This window comes from Parasteatoda tepidariorum, chromosome X2 (genome assembly GCF_043381705.1).
Source record: "Parasteatoda tepidariorum isolate YZ-2023 chromosome X2, CAS_Ptep_4.0, whole genome shotgun sequence".
Taxonomy (NCBI): Eukaryota; Metazoa; Arthropoda; class Arachnida; order Araneae; family Theridiidae; genus Parasteatoda; species Parasteatoda tepidariorum.
This window is the reverse complement of record NC_092215.1, coordinates 47567325-47585238: the sequence shown is the minus strand read 5'-3', so window position 1 is coordinate 47585238 and position 17914 is coordinate 47567325. Positions and strand designations below refer to the sequence as shown.

General features: G+C 31.7%; 1 protein-coding gene across 1 annotated transcript in view; it reads right to left on the bottom strand.

The window, feature by feature from the left end:
• Positions 1–494: 494 nt before the first annotated feature.
• Positions 495–17914, bottom strand: part of LOC107457561 (muscarinic acetylcholine receptor) — a 66359-nt gene continuing 48939 nt past the window's right edge. Inside the window, exon 3 of the mRNA XM_043045548.2 lies at positions 495–2146. Coding sequence (XP_042901482.1) covers positions 967–2146 — 1180 coding nt within the window. The 3' untranslated portion in view covers positions 495–966. The remainder of the gene's footprint in view (positions 2147–17914) is intronic.

Sequence of the window (17914 nt, the reverse complement as noted above, 5' to 3'; positions counted from 1 at the left end):
TTGCCTCTGAAATCAGAGGCATTGTTCTTAAAGTGGATCAATTCAAGCAAAGCTTAGAATACGTAGCCTTTAAAATCTGTAGTTTTCTTGAAAAATGTAAGAAAAGAAAAACTATATGATCTTTTAATAAATCTTGCACGGAATATGACTATCGTTGGAAAGACATTGCGATCTAGTCTAATTAAACAAGTTTGTTTCGAATTGTTGTATAAAATGAAAATATTCGACTAGAATAATTGTAAAAAATAGCAAATAAGTACTCTAAAGTAAATGAACTTTTCCTCTTCACAGATGAAATTAAAGAAAGATAAACATAATCCGAGTACTCGAATACAGCAAAACAAGAGAAGGGTGGAAATTGAAACTGCTTAGAAATAAAAAAAAAAGGCTCAGTTCTCAAGAAAAAAAATTAAAGAAACTAATGAAACGCGGTAGTTAATAGAAAGGAATGAATAATTAGGTAGATCAGGACAGAATATATTTTTATGCGTAATGCAGTGTCTGGGATAGAATCGGCACTGTTATGAATAAATTATGGCTCAGCCTGATGCTCTTTGATTTGTTTTAAAGGCCCATATTCACTAAATTTGATTTTGAGGGCTATAATATACATAAATATATATATAAATATTCATTTGTAAAAGTATAAGGCAACATTTAAAGAATTTCCCTCCATTCATTAACTAACGATGGACTAGTAGTAAATGATATTCTAAAATCTATTTCAAATATATAATTTTTCATACATAATTTTACATCATTTGAAAAATAATAACATCATTTTATTATAAATAACTGAAATGTTTTTGGTCTCGTACATCTTTAAAAGTTATATTTCATTCATACTGAGAGATCAAAAATATTAAGAGTTGTAATAGTTTTAGTATACCTTTAGGAATTCTAATAGATTATTGCAAAAAGTTTCTTCAAAAATGCGGGCTTGAAAGAGAGAATGAATTGGAAGAATTAAGTTTTATGAAAATCTCCCTTTAAAATACGCGTAAATGCTTTTTTGAATTGTTGATTTGCCATAGCGTAACAAAAAGGATTAATTGGACTATTTGCGTAACATAAGAAATAAGTAAAATAAAATAAATGATGGTTTACACATCCTGTAGCATCTCTGCAAAAACCAGCAACTAAAGCACAGATATGATATGGAGTCCAACAAACTACAAATGCTCCTAAAATGAAAGAGATTGTCCTGAGAGCTTTCCGAGCTCGATTTTCTGACTTTGATTTATGCCTTTTACTCCTGCTCTTTTTTCTTTTAGGGACTCGGATCTTTTTACTTAAAGCTGAAACTAACGTTTGGGCTGACTTTGTTTCTGGGCTGATTGCTTCACTTTCTTCAGCGACTGGAAGTAATTTCGTTGCAGTCTTACCAGAATTGGATTCAACAATTGTATCCTTTGGTGTCACATCTACTTCGAGTGTTTTAAGTGAGGAATCCTTAGAGCTACTTGGTTTTATTTTTGCTTCAGTTACCGTTTCAAGAGAGATCTTTCCTTTTTCATGTGTTGATGGATCGAATGGTGAAGTTATAGGAGGTTCTTCAATAACTCTCGAAATATTACGGCTTTCTGACGAATTTTGTACATTTGGTGAGCTTTTTTCAGAACCTGGATACGAATGAAGTTTAGTTGAACCTGTTGATGATGATGTAACGGTTAAATTTGGTGTAGGAAGAATTAAACTCATGAATGATTTTTCAGTTGGTGAAGAAGTTTCAAGACGTGGTATTGGTATCTGAATTCCTGCTGAAGGTTTCTTCTTATACTTTTTCCGTTTCTTTACAGGCTTAATTTCATCACTTTGCTGAAGCATTTCATCGAAGTCAGAATCAAAGCCTACACTGCTAGAGCGATCATCTGAATTATTTTCTTCTAAGTTTCCGGCATTAACATTTCTGGTGGGACTAATGTCACTTGGTTGTCCGCTTGTTGAAGTAACAGCAGCTATTGAACCGATGACAGCTCCAGCCACGCCTCCCATTGCAAAGCTTTTAATATCATTTCTTTCTTGTACTAAAAGTGTATTTTGAGATACAGGCGTCTTAATATCCGGCTTTGATTTACCTAAGGCAACCAGAGCTTGGATTTTCCTTTGTTTCTCCATAGATCGTTTTTGCATTTGACTTGCTGTCCTGTAAAAAAAAAATATTATGTTAGCATAATCTGTTGTTATACGTGTAAGCTATTTCAATTTGTTAATATAATGTGTAAACAATCAGAGAAATACCTCATAAAATTCACGTTTTATGTTGATTCAATAAACTTTTAACTTTAATGATTGACATTCAAATTTATTTAATGCATTTGTTCTTTGGTAAGTCTAAAGTTTTATACAAGCACTCGATTGGGTACCACCACTATATAATTCCTGATGAATCAATAAATAGGTTATTTTTTAAAGTATTTACTTGATCAATCCGGCCTTGAGGTAGAAGCCTTGAAAATGACAATGCGGAATTCATTGGATGTTGTAAGTACCCTTTACACTAAAATTCCGGTAAAATAATTAACAGCTGTCTGCCCATCCAATCAACCGTAAGTTTATGATTACGAACACTTTTTAACCTTCAGGGGCTTGAAACTGTTTAATATTGGTCTGGTTAAAAACCGTGAATTTCCAAACTGTACGTTTTTTTAAAATTATTTACAACTAGCATGGTTTTAAAACCATAAGAATTTAACTGGACAACATTTGAGTTAGTTTATGCCAGGCTTTTTGTTAAGTAATGGACATTAGATTTAGATTATGGTTCAGTTGTGTTTTGTCGAGAGAACTGTAGAATGTGGCTTAATTATTTTATATAATGGTTCCATCTATCGTGAGAGATGGGAATTGCTAGAAGTTTTGTGTTAAGCTGCTGTGTGGAGCTGCCATTTCTACGTGAATTGGAGTTTCGTTCTCCAATAGTCCTGGAGTACCAATTGAGGAGTGCTGGAGACTAGAAACTCCCCATGCGTGTTAATGGAATGGAGGAAATATTATAATATCAACGCTGGGATTTAATCGGAATGCTCAATCCTTATCACATGGCTTAGATTCCAGATTTTGAAGAACATGCTCTCGATTCTCATTGGCTGTGGAGCAGAGCTTGTTTAACATTATTAGGTGAAAACAGTCACTAAACCATTGTTAACAGTTTGAATACTATTTTTATGGTTATTTGACTGTTTTGGTTGAATATGGTAAAATAACAATTAAATCAATTGTTTTTTTAACCAATTTTCTAACTGTGTAGAAGTCTTAAGGAGCATACAATAAAACTCTCACAAAATCCTGTTACGGGGGTAAAGGTGGGGAGAAACTCAAACAATAATATATAGACAAATAAAGTATTGTTTTTAATGTAGTTTCCTTTCACAGATTAGATTGAGACCAAGCAAAAGTTAATAGGATTAATTATTTAGAAATTGCAAGGATTTTTTTAAAATACCATTTTTGACTTTGCATGAACGTAACCCTTATTACCTCTAAACTGTTTATCCTATGAATTATGATTTTGCCTCCTTCAATTCAGCGTACGAAATACAAGAGAAAAATATCTTTCTTATTTTGTTAGAAATTAAATAGCAATGTGTAAATAAGTATGAATAAAAAATACTATTTTTTATGTATCTTCTGGTCCAGTTCGAATTAGCGTTAAAAACATTTATCTATTAAATGAGTATTCTCTCTTCTTGTATCATTCTTTTCTCGCCAAAACAAGATATTTTATGCAAGATTACTCGTATATTAGTTTGAAAGCTTATTTTTTAAACTTAATTTTACTGTACGATCATATATCACATAAACTATTAGTCAATAATTGCTTGCATGTGAATAACAAAACAAAAATATAAAGTTTATTCAAGTAAAATATTATTCTTCCTTTTTTAACGTTTCTTAAATAAAATAATAGGTTAATCAAGTTTTGATTGAGTTTGTTGTCTAGTAATATATAAGTATAATACAAAATATACTAGAAAATAATTTATATTTTTCTATGTATATTACAATGTACGAAAAGCAATATACTTTACGTTCATAAATTGCAATATAATAATAACAGGAAATTTTTGAAAAACACATTAATTTTCTTTTTAAAATACGTATAATCTAACTGTGAATTTTAACTCCCAATATAAAACTATTTTCTTAATTTGAACTTTATATAATTATATTTATAGCTCAAAACGTGCTTATATAAAAACTAATAATGTATAGAAAGAAATAACGATGACATCAAGAAAATTCTGAAATTAGCTGTAAATGGCGACTCACGGAAACGGAAAGCTGACAAAGGCAGCCAATCTCTCAAATGTCATCTTTATGAAGACAATTTGTGACATTTTGTTATGAAAATATAAGTAGCTTACTATTTATGTTTTACCTCTGCTCATTTGAGCAAAATTGCGTTTCTGCAAATTTTCACATTTCCCTGCGCCATTCTGTAAGATATTATTGATCTGATATGGAGCTAAAAAAACTATTATTTTGTTTGAAAATATTTTTATAACAAAAAATGTGAAAGTTTTGGTGTGTATTAATGTCGTGAAATATCTTTCAATGTTTGACGACAAATTTCCAATATAATATGAAACTTGTAAATGATTTTAAAGGTAGAAATCGAATTAAAAGAAATTTTGAAATTATTAACTCTGAGAAAAATCGTTTAATAACTGTTTTCACCCAATACGGTTAAAAAACCAGAATTTCCTCGCTCCAACTAGACCCATCTAATGACGCCACTTAGTTAGCCACAAAGCCGAGAGGGTTAATCTGTCAATCTCGTGACTCACAGAATGGCTGTTCGAGTCCTAGTGTTGACACCACAATATTTCCTTCATTCTCTTCAACATATGAAGAGTTTCCAGTACCTGCGCTTTCCAATTTGTGACCCTGCACTATTAGAATACAATACTTTCATTCACGCATAGATGGTGGCATCATAAAGGTGCTAAATTATCTCCAATACCCAGTTAAATTTCTTTTTTACGGTTTCGAAACCATGCTAGTTATAAAAGGCTAAAAAACCGTATAATTTTCTATTCATTTTTATTTAATCATACTAGTTGTAAATGGTATCAAAACCGTATATGTACTTTACGGTTATGTATGTTCGGTTAATTAGATGGACAGACGGCTGTCGGTTATCTTACCATATTTTTAGAATGAAAATTCCAACACTGTGGTGTGATTCCATAATCAGCAGGTCAATCTGTTTTAATGATTACCTATGTTTTTGTATTGTAAAATGCCAAACATCTATATCATACTCCTTCTTAAATGCTCAAAAAAGCGGTTTATTGCTCAACTATTGCATCGGAACCATAAATTCGTTCAAACTCACTGCAATCTTAATATGATACCACCATATTAATTGCCGGCCGGCCTGTGTAGTCGGCAGGGAACTGTCCTTGCATCAGAAAGGTCCTGGGTTCGAATCCCGGGCAAGGTATGGAAACTTCTTTCTCTCTCTGTTTCTTCTATGTTCTTTCTCCTTCGTGTGCGAATGCGACCCGTCCTATAAACGGGTTGTGGTTGTGTGAATGGCGTGGCAGAAGTCGAATTCCTGGTCATAGATGGCGCTATTGAAAAACAGGAACAATCGCACCCCCACTGCCTGAACAGGCATACGACAAAAAAAATATTAATTTGACTTCTTAAACTTGCTTGCACAGTTCATCTTAAATGGTTAATTCCTCATCTTATTAAGGTTGCAAAGCAATTTGAATGGCATGGATACAATTATTGAACTGATTTTTTCTAAGAAAGAAAGTGCGATGAATTTTTTTTTTTTCAAAAATAGATATTTTAATTTTGATTTTACTTTTTACAATGATTTGCATGTTTCATAACAGTATCTTGGAAATTTTCAACAATCTTAAAAGCTATAAAAAGGACTTTAAATATTATTTTATTGCATTATAATATTGTTTCAAACATTATTTATGTGACTTCAAATGTAATAAAATGGGAAGAAAAAATACCCCATTCTTTCGTGGAAGACATGTTTAAATGAATATATTTTTTTATTTCCAATGCCCAGCCGTATTAACATTTCGTCAATTCTGGCATTTTAAAGGGCAGGTTTGTTGGTCACTCTTTCAGGGGCACCATATTAGATGGATCAACGTTGTTCCCACTTTAACGACAGATAGTACAGAGAATGAAAGAACATCCATGCCTCGTCCGAGATTTGAACCCAGAATCTTTCCGTTGCAAGGCCAGTTTCCTGATCCCTACACAGGCCTGTCAGCTGTTTAAATGAATATAAAATTTCTATAAAAACCTAAAAAAAACAAAAAATAATTGGGCTATGATAATATTTAATTTATCATTACCGAATAGTTATGACAAAGGTGATGAACGTATATAATTTTTTACGTGGTATAATTATCGGACATCTGGAATGTGGGCGTAATCAGATAAAAGCATCTGATGAATTACCCAGAGCGTCATTTCTTGCCATTGGCACCGGTTTCAAGATGATGCTCGTCAGCTACGGGTGGCACAGTTTTAAGGCAAATCGTGTAGAGACGTTTGGGAAATATTGGTCGATATGCTCGGTCAGAAGTGTTCCTCTTATGGTAGCTCACTGTCCCCAGCAATTAATCTGGAGTAGAGTGCTTGCAATGTGGATATTGTCAGGGTCTATACTAATGTGATGCTTTCTGATGAGTCCAAGTTTATCTCGCAGTTTGATTCACGTCGGGACATTGACATGAAGAACATCATATGAAAGGCACACACGTTACCATCAAGACAACATCATTGCGTGACACTATTACTGTGATGCAGATTTGGTCGTTTGGGGTGGAATTATTCTGAACTCCAGATGAGATCTGCATGTTCAAATCGAAACTATGATAGGCTAAATTTATGGGGACATCATTCTGGAACAACATGTTTAAAGATGCTATGGGCGTCGATTTTTTGCTTAAGGCTGACAATGCTCTTTTCACCAAGCAAACATCGTAAACGAAACTTTTCAATCTGAGGATATCAAACGTATGGAATGGCCAGCATTATAACCAGACTTGATTCTTATAGAGCATGTGTTGGATATGCTTTGGCGACGAGCTTGATCCGTCTATCACTTTCTTCATGTGTAACTGAATTGCTTGCTGAGCGGAGTAATCTTTCCTAAGCTCGATAATTTGATGCTCAGCATGCCTAGGCGTTCTACGGACTGTATTTGATCGAATGGGACGCATACCAAGTATTAACCATCACTACAACCATGTAACATAAAGTTTGTGTAAAGGAGATATTTTGTATAATTGCTAATGAGGGGGGGGGTAAAATCGGATTATTTCGCGAATGGTATCACGCATAAACTATCTTTTTAGTTCCTTATCTTTTGTTTAATGAATGGGCTTTAAGAATAAGTCACGTATGTTTTGTTTCTGAGTCTTTATTTGACGCAGCTAGTGTTGCCCTTATTACCTCCACTAGAGAAGGAAATTAAAAATAATGTTATAATTGTTTCATCCAGAGACCTAAGAAAATGAAGATTTAATCTTTTAATTTCTATATTATTATATACACATTTTCTTACAGATGCGATTAACTAAAATGATCAACAGAAATAAGTATTAAGTTACTCTAAATGGTGAAAAATAAATAAAAGCAATGTAGGCATCTAATTGAATAGCATTAGTATCAGAAAAAATAAGTCCCTAATTTCTTTATGTTTACACAGTGCTCTGCAATGCTATATATTTTCATAACCGCTGCGAAGATAAAATAAAAAAAGCGCATACATTAGATGTCACAAGCAAATATTTGAACTAACAAAAACAAAAATGTCATCTCAGTCTAACGAATCACAACTTAGAAAAGTGGGAAGAAAACCATCAAAACTTATTAGTTTGCCAGAGGAAACAAAGGAATTGACGGATGTTTATTAGAAACATTTTTCCAAATTTTAAAAGTCAGTCACACTGGTTTTAATATTTTAAGTCTCGTTTTCCTCAGTAGTGATGCGTCAGATTGAAACAGTATTTTTGTTCTTTTCTAGCTTAAATATTAATTTGAGATATAATGTGTATGAGTTTTTGACTACATTGTTGGCAAAAATTTTAAGTATATACATTAAAGGCATGCTGTTACAAGACACAATGCATTGCTTGCAGTATTGGAATATTTTGTTGCACAACAAGGATATTCACTTAGTTCTTGGCGAATTTTACTTAATTTTCATTACAACAATAATGTGTTCATCATACAAGGTCCCGCAGTGAACTGATTGTAAAGACATGGCTCCCAGTTGAACACCAAAGTCAAGCATCACTGGCTCCGGCCAATAAGCGGATGGGGGACTACTTGGATCAGTCTGCGCAAGATCCGAGTGTGCGTGGTATCGGTCCTCATTAAACTGTTCTACCGTAAAGTGCTCGACTTCACACGAAGGTCGAAGGGCTTCCAAGGAGGTGGAGCCATCCACTCTGCAGTGGATCAAAATTGCGATGCCATGTCTTCGGATCCCAGACCGTCGCCAATAGCCAATTGTGCAGCTCTTGTGTGACGTAAATAAAGTACCTACCTACCCTCCATCATACAAGATGATTAGAGATTCCTCTAAATAAATTTTTAAAAATCTTGTCAACAGTGAATTAAAAATTAACTCAGATTAGATGTCGCAAATTTATATTAAAACTTGGAAAAAAATGCCAATCAAATTGTCACCATTCAGGAAGGCAAGATTTAAATACACCGACATTTTTTGCCTGATTTAATCGCTTTACACCGTTTTTAAATTTAGTTAAAGATGATTTATCATCCATAATTTTGCCGTCCTCGAAAGAGAGTCGCCAGGTTATGTTTTTCCTCATTTAAATATTGATTTTCAACCCCTCATGTACATGTTTCATTTTCACTCCTTTTTAATTAAAATATGTATATTAGGCTGGTGGACACATATAAATTACGGATAGAACTGCTCAAAAGAACCACAAAATTAAAACATTATCAAATCTAATTCGTTAAATCTTGAATTCGAAGCACAAAATTTGTAACATTTTTGAGAATTATTAATGTTTAATAAAAGACTATCTTTCAAATGAACATTAAAAAATCGTTACGACAACGAGATAAGAGGAATGTTCTTTTTATCAATAATTTTTTTCTAGCTTTATAGTGATAAGGTGTGAAATTATATTTCAGACTTTAAAATATAGAAAGTAATTTTAAATTTTGAGATTTTTAAAATCTGCATTTTAAATTAATTATTTTTTCTTTTGCTTTAAATCTAGTCTATTCTAAAGACAAATTAAAGTGTGAATATTTTATATAATTTCAAAATTGTTTGTATTCAAAAATATCAGCGGTTTAGGAACGTTTCATTGAAAATTTGTGTGTGTTTTGGTAAATTTAATAAAATTCAAAATGTTTCAAAACTAGAAATCCTTCTAAATATTTTTTTTTTTGGGTAAAACTTAAAAAAATAGTTCTAAAAATGTTTCAATCTGAATATTATTACTTAGTTAAAAAGACAAAGGGTATTAAAATACCCTTTTTATATTTTAACTTCGAATAATTCTCTAACTTTATTTATTTGACATCTTATGCAATAGTTGTTAAATTATTTTCGTGATATTTTATTTAATAACCAGTGTTGAAGAGAGGTGTTATTTTGTGGTTTACAACTATCAATATTCAATTCCTTAGTCTTGTCATTTTGAATCATACCTAGAAGATAAGGAAACACCAGGTTAAAGCATTGCACAGCCTAGCCTTCGTTGAAGATTTTTTGATTGAACTAATCGCATTAGCGTTACATGGAGAGGAAAATTGCGAAAATATCCTATGGTTAGGAGTCCATCCCATAATCTGTCTACCACTGAAGTTATTTTATGTGAGCACTGTGATCATTGCTCGTATCGACCAGTCATCACTAAGATTCGAACCTGATCACCTCATTGGTCTCGAGTGCTCAAACAACACCTTCTTGAAAAAGGAAGGCCTCCGCAGGGATCAATTTAGCAATCTGATGTAACGAACATATACTACGCAGATCACGAAATGTGTCACTGAGTTCGGACAACTAAATTGCGCAGTAGAGAAGAAATACGAAATATGTCACTACGATCGGACTACTAAAGGATTTGATTTCTCGTTTATGGTAACCTGTGCAGAGGCCTTCTCTTATCGAGGAGATGCTGGCTCCAATTCCTGACCCATTGCAACTCAATATTGAAATATTATTTTTATACAGCTAATCAGGGATTGAAAATGAGTTTTTTGCACTTGGATATATTAGGTAATTTTTGCTGGATAACTTTCAAATGCCTATTTTAGTAACATAGTTTTCAGTATTACAGCTAATTTTTATTTCACTAAGTTAATTGTTTTAGTGAACTTTTAGTTCACGGGTTTTTACACTATCTGTGATTTAAAGGTAAGTTTTAAAGTAAGTTTTAAGGCGCCCTTTTTTAGTTTTAGATAGATCTTTTCTTATATTTAATCTAATTTCATAATAAATTCATACGTTTTATAACTCATCGTTTTAAGTTATAAAGTAAAAAATAAAGCATTCCACAACAGACTATTGTGGACCAGGGAGAACTCCCTATAAATATTTTTGAGCTATATGACAAATGATTATAAAATTATAGTACTTTACTAACCAGTAATGAACTCTATTAATTATATTGCAATTTGGATTTTTTTCTGTGTTTTTGTTTCATTTTTATTTCGTAGCATTAAACGTTTACCATAAAGCTAACTTTTGAAACCTCCAAAGCCAAATTACAGTTTTTAAAATGATGTAAAAATGTGTGTTTCTTCAGCATTTTTTCGATTATTAATAAATGAGTTAATAAAAAGGACTAAATAATTATAAAAAAGATTTTTTACATGGAATTAGCTTTGGATAAGCGAATTTTATTATTATTCGCAACAATATTTCAATTCGCTTTAAGGCTTCCCGTTATTTCGAGGAATACGCAAAAAATGAAATTAACGATAAGAGGTCAAAACTCTCGACTTTTTCGCTGTCTAAAGTTTATGGTCTAAACTATTTTACTGTAACCTCCCTCATATTTTTAAGGTCTTAAAATCTCATAAATTTATTCATTCATATAGTGAGTGAAAGATTCTACAATGGGGATTCTGCAATTTATATTTTTTCGCATAAAGAGATAATATTAAAAGAAAAAATGTTGAACAAAATAGTTTCCTATGGTCTCTTAAATTTAATGAAAAAAAATTTAACAAAATATTCGATTTATGAAAGGAGCTTACTTCAAAGAATATTGAGAGTCTAAATAATTGATTAACGCAAAAACATTTTGCCTGAAAACGAATAATGTTGATGGGATAAACAGGGAAGACATAAGTTTCTTTCGTAGCGGAAAAAATTGCTTCAGAAGAAAAAGTTTTTTTCTAACTGAAGTGAAGCTATATATATATATATATATATATATATAAATNACTTAAAAATGCACATCTCTCTCTCTCTATATATTTATATATATATATTTATATATATATATTTATAATTTTTTAAACAGTTTGAAAATTCTAGCTAGTTTAAGCAATAGTATAAATTTCTCAAGTTATTTGACATATCAGATGAAAACTAAAAAATAATTATTAGAAAGAAATTTTCTGAATTTCTTAAAGAAAATACATCACTCTTATACTGAAAAAACTATGGTGCAATACTGCTTTGAGTCATGTGTTTAAAGACCAAAACTCTGAGCCTGACAAATGCAGGGGCATACGGGGCAGTTGCCCCGGGGCTCACATCAGACGGGGCCCCCAAATCGAATAGAAGGTTTATTTTAGGTTTCCTTCATTAATGAAATTTTTTAAAAGAAAATATCTGTACAGTTTAAAATCCGTCAGATTTAAGCCAGCTTCATCATTAATCTATCGTATGAACACAAAAAAACTATATTTCGTAAATCCATGACTTTCCAGTGAGAAATTCAACTGAATTTTTGCAATTACGATGGACAAATTTGGCCATTCAAAATGCTGCATTTTTTCACATCGCAAAATACGATATGTTTACCAAAATACAGGCTTCTGATTGGCTTAAGTGAGCCATCGTAATTGGATAAACTTAGCTGAATTCCGCCCTAATATCAGCAAGGATGCGAATTATTCGCAGCTAGATGACAAAATTAACAATCAGAAAACTGCATTCAGCATGATGGACATAGAATTGTCAGAAAATCAGTAAAATAGACAGAACGATATTTCGCTTGACCATTGGAGGGAGGTTACAGTAAAATAGTTTAGACCATAAACTTTAGACAGCGAAAAAGTTGAGAGTTTTGACCTCTTATCGTTAATTTCATTTTTTGCGTATTCCTCGAAATAACGGGAATTTTAGGTACTAATCAATTTTTTGTTATGTATGTATAATGAGGTGAAAAATTTAAATACCTCTATGACGTTCAGTTCTTCACTACTGAATTAGTGAAGCAGAGGAGGGCCCCCTAAGAAGTTTTTGTCCCGGGCCCAACTACGCTACGTCGGGCCTTGCCAAACTATCAAGTGAACGAACACTTTATTACAGGTTAACACGATGATGTGTAATTGCGTTGGGTATAATATGACGTAAGTACGCCAGAGATATATGAGATCTCATTCATAACTAATAGTCAACCATTCGGTTGCATTCTAAATGTGTTTCATGTTTTATTTGTAATAAATGCATCTGTGTATGCAATCTGTTGAATGAATAATACAACTAACTGACATAAATCCACATTCCCCACAAAAGAAGAAAAATGGAATATTTATGTATCTTGATCTGCCGCGCCAACTACAATTGCCAAGATGCCAAATAGATTTTAAACTAGCATCTTAACTATAAGCAATACTCGCGCGAGGGGTAAACGATAAATAATTATATCTCAGAATTACGTGCATTAGCTATTCCCTGTGAATATTCAGAAAATATGCTTAACACTATGTTCAGGGATGCTTTTACATTGGTGTTAAGGGATCAGTCAATTCTTGATAGATTATTTGAAGAAGATGACATTGATAACGAAAAATACTCTAAAAATAGCTTAGGAATTATGAAAATAGCTTTTGAGACTGCGGAAAATCGCTGACGTCTGATCTCTAAAGGCGCGGCAAAACGAAACTCACAAAACTCATAAAACATCCTTTAAGTAGGTCATCAATTAAGTATTCCAATCCGAAACCAAAATCCCAGATGTGCTTCGTTCAAAGAAAAACAGATCGAATAGATTTCTGTTCGCGTTGTTTAGGTGATCGTAATAAATTTATTTGTGAGTTTATTTAAGCTAAATGCGGGCTTTGTAAGAAAATCGGATGTATCGGAAAGACATGTTATGCTAAGAAAAATTAATTTGGACGAGTAAAAAAAAATCGATGTTGGACACATTTTTTGCGAAAATAATGATGAAATTAATTTGCATAAATTAAAACCAGTTAATGTTTTCGTAAATGAGGAGGAACCAATAAAAACTCCTATTGTGATAACGGTAAAAATTTAAATAAACCAGTTCGAATGGAATTTGATGTAGGCGGAACAGTTTCGGTAATGAGTTTAAAGAAATTTCAAAAAATTTCGAAAAAAGAAATTCATCCATTGAAATTAGTTTCTAAAACTTATAAACTAAGAGTCTGAAAAGATTATTCCTTTAGGCTACGTCACAGTAATAGTAGCGTATCGAAACCAAAAACGAAATACATAGCTGAGGAAGATTTAGATACCATTTTTGGACGCGATTGGCTTTATGAAACTAATTATGATTGGAATTATATTAAAATGTTTTGAAGATCGAGTAATTTAAAATGAAAGAAATTACTTGATAAATATTTATAAATTTCTGATCGTAATTTAGGTGAAATATTTAACTAACTGTGAAGTAGAAATGAAATTAAAACCTTATGCTGTACCAGTTTTTCACCGAGCTAGGTCGGTATCGTTCACGTTAAAAAATCGCGTGGAAAACTAAATTAATAGACTTGAAAAAGATGTTATCATTGATTAATTCAATGATAACATCTCAGTGATCAGTGGGACACACCTGCTGTCTCCGTAGATTAGATTATGTGTGGGCTACTTAGTGACGCTTGAACCTGATTTTAGAAGAGAGGCAGAAGAAATAATCCAAAGAGGGGAATTTGAATTCAAAAATCGATAATTCAAAGTTGGAGATTACGTTGCTGTTAAAAACTATAGAAAACCAGACGCGAAGCGGAAATCGGGAACAGTAGTAAGTCATGATGGACAACTACAGTATGCTGTCAACTTCAATGCAACTATGAAGACCCCAAGTTGAACAGATTTTAAGAGGTAGTCAGTATAAAGATAACGAACGGTCTGAATTTTCAGTATTTTAAGGGGTGAATATTAATATGCTAATGCAGATATGCTAATTAGTTATCGCTGACTGTTAATTAAGCAACAGAATCAGGGACAAAAACGTATTTTCTCTGAATAAACATACATTTTTTACTACGAATTTGAATTTTTGAGTATCAAAACATAAGAGTTATTCGTAATCAGGAAAATATGGTCCCGACAATTTAGTCAGGAGAGCTGTCGACAGTATGGGTCCCTTAAAGTTAATTTCCCATTTTGCAGTATTGTAAGAATCTTGGTAATAAATAGGAAAAACTTAGCATCTAATTGTAAAATTTTCAAAGAAAATACCAAGTAAAAACAATTTTTACTAGTTTTTTTAATTTTATTTATTATTTTAGTTATTAAGGCTAGATAAAATAATGAATTTTTAGGCATACAAATTTTTGGATCATTTTAAACTATGCAAGTTAAAGTGTCAAAATTCAAACAGAATTGTTCAAATAGCTTTTGAGAAATAGAATTTCAAACTATGGATTTAGTAGAAATTTCATAAATCAGGAAGTATTAGACCAATTTCGCTCAATTTTTTTTATTTTGTTATTCAAAATTACATTGTTTAAATTGTCTTAAAAATTTGCAGACTTGAATATTTCTTCAACTCTCATTAAATAAAATGACTCAGTGGTTAAGACACTAAACCGTCATTGTGAAGTACTTGGATCAATTCTCAGTAGCAGCTTGAAACGCACCCATCTTCAATTCCATGGGTACCAGCTAGTGGTCTGCGCACAATGACGACCACATTGCCACAGTTATGCAGTTGGTCACAAAATTGTGAGGCTTCAACTTCCATGACTCCCTGGCCTACACTTGGCTGTTGAGGGAATGCTTTTTTAATTAAATAAAATAATAAATAGGACAAAAAATTATAAGTTTTTTTTTACAAGGAATTAACTTTGGATAAACAGATTTTATAATTGTGGGCAAAATATTCATTCTGCCTTAAAACTTTAAAAGGGATGGGTAAATATGCAGAAAGTGAAACTAACATTGAAGAGTCCAAAATTAAGGGATCTTAACTTCGACATAAACTATTGGGAAAAATTTTTTCTAAACTGCAGATATTTCCTATATTTTGAGGGTCAATTATCCAAATTCGCTTAAAAAAATTGTGTTTATTCAGAAAAAGTACGTCTTTGTTTGTGATTCCATGACTTAAAATCTGTACTACTTAATTACATGACTAAAATCTACACCCTCGTAGCATCAAGATTGAGTTTTATTTCTTGACTCACACTAAAGGATGTAAATTAAAAAAAAAAAAAAAAAGGATGCCATCCTGAATAACTTTGACGTACTGACTGAATTTTCAAGTACTATGTCTATGTTTAATGGTCCGAGAGCTTAACCTTAAATATTCTGCTTAATCAGTGTAGACATATTTTAAGTTACGAAATCAGACACGATAACATGCTTCTCTGCATTAGCATGTCAAAGAATTTCGATTTTTGATCCTCAAAATATGGAGGACTGCCGCAAGTATTACATAAAAGGGTATAATAGAGTTTATTTTTATAATTATATATAAAAAATAGTGAAATATCAAAATAAAAATTTATAAATACTGTTGATTCCGCCAATTACATACTAATCATAATTATTACAGCAATTCACATAGTAAATTCCAATTATAGTCTTCAAATTTTTATACTATACTAATTTTATTTTATTTTATTTATACTAATTTTTATACTATACTTTACTAATCATAATCACAACAACAATTCACATAGTAAATTCCAATTATAGTCTTCTAATTTTTATACTATACTAATTTTATTTTATTTTATAATGCTAATTTTTATACTATACTTTACTAATCATAATCCCTGCAACAATTCCTATTGTAAATTCTAATTATAGTCTTCGAATTTTTATAATCAATTACTGATGATCAAGTCATCGATTAAGTACTATGATATAAAGATTTTAAAATTTTGTATGTAACTAAAAAATTGCAAAAAAATATTTACTATCTTTCCTTTAAAAAAGTAGATGCAAGAATTTTTAAATCTCTGGTATTATAATGAATTTTATTTGATCAAATTCAAATTATTCTTATCAATAAATAACTGTTTTGTTCACTTTTTGTTTTCTCCTTTGCGTAAAAATGTTTTTTATTTCTTCCGGTTTTTCCAGTTTCTTCCAGTATCCTGGAAGTAATCTCAGCCCCTTCGTTTTTTAATATATTATTTATATTAAACCATTAATTATTTATAGGATGTTTATTCCCCATTCTTGTTATAAAATAACTTTTGAGAACAATTTGAACGTTCTAATAATTTTTTTCAAAAGTTATTCAGAGATATGTCCTTGACAACGCTTTTTTGAACTCTAAAACCCAATATGATAAACCTTAAAAAATATTAAAAGTTTTGAATGACATTTTTAAGGAACATTTGACATTTTAAAGTTTTGATGACATTTATACGGAGAAAAACGAAACCTATAATATTATCATAATTTGCTTTTAATAAATAATTAAAGTTTTTAAGAATGAAAAAATAAAAATAATAACATGAAAAAATAATATTAATAAAAAAGATTCTTATGTCCCAGATTCATTTGATTATCCGGGTATTTTGCACTAAGCTATGGAGTTGATCCGTTTGATTCCGATTTCGGTCCTTTTGCCACATAAATTATTTTTTTGTGTATCTTAACACCAAAAATGGTGGCAACTATTTTACAACTAAGTGGTGTAGGGTAACATCATAGATAACTCACCTTTGTGCTCCACTACATAAGAAGAATGCTTGGAGCAAAGTAGCTGCCACCATTTTTGGTGTCCAGTAACACTTAACTTTATGAATACAGCAAGATAAGTTGCACATAATAGTTAGCAAAGTTAATTGTAAGAGACAAGATAACGTAAGTATCAATAACATAGGGTTAATATACACATTAATTTTTAAAATAAAACTAATTACATTATATTAATAATAATTAAACAAAAGCACCGACAGAATATTAAGACGAATTTGAACTGAAGTCTATAGAAATTACGAATTAATAAAATTAGTTAATAAAATTCACGGAAATATAAAAACTAAAATCTATTTATCCTTACTACACAACTGAAAACGTGCATACATATTTTAACGGCGAATTTTTGTTTTTGTAGGTGTACAATAGCGAAGAAGACAACTAACTCAAGCCAATTCGTTCTGGATTGCAAACAATTAGCTGACAATATTCAAAGCAGAGCCGCGATGGCTCAGGGGATAGAGCGTTCGCCTTCCAATGTGGCGAACCGGATTCGAATCCCAGTCGTTACGAATTCCGCATCCGGCTAGTACCGATCACAGTGCTAACTTGAAATATCCTCAGTGGTAGACGAATCATGGGTTAGAGTTCCTTTATAGTCAGGCTAACCGCGGGAGGTTCTCGTGATCTTCCTCCCCATGTAACGCAATTGCGGGTTAGCTCCATCAAAAAATCCTCCACGAAGGAAACATTTCTCCCAATACTCGATCCAGGAGTTCCCTTGTCTTCTGGATTGCGCTCTAAATTACAAGGCTACAGAGTTGAACATTAGCAGTCGTAAACCCATAAAAAATT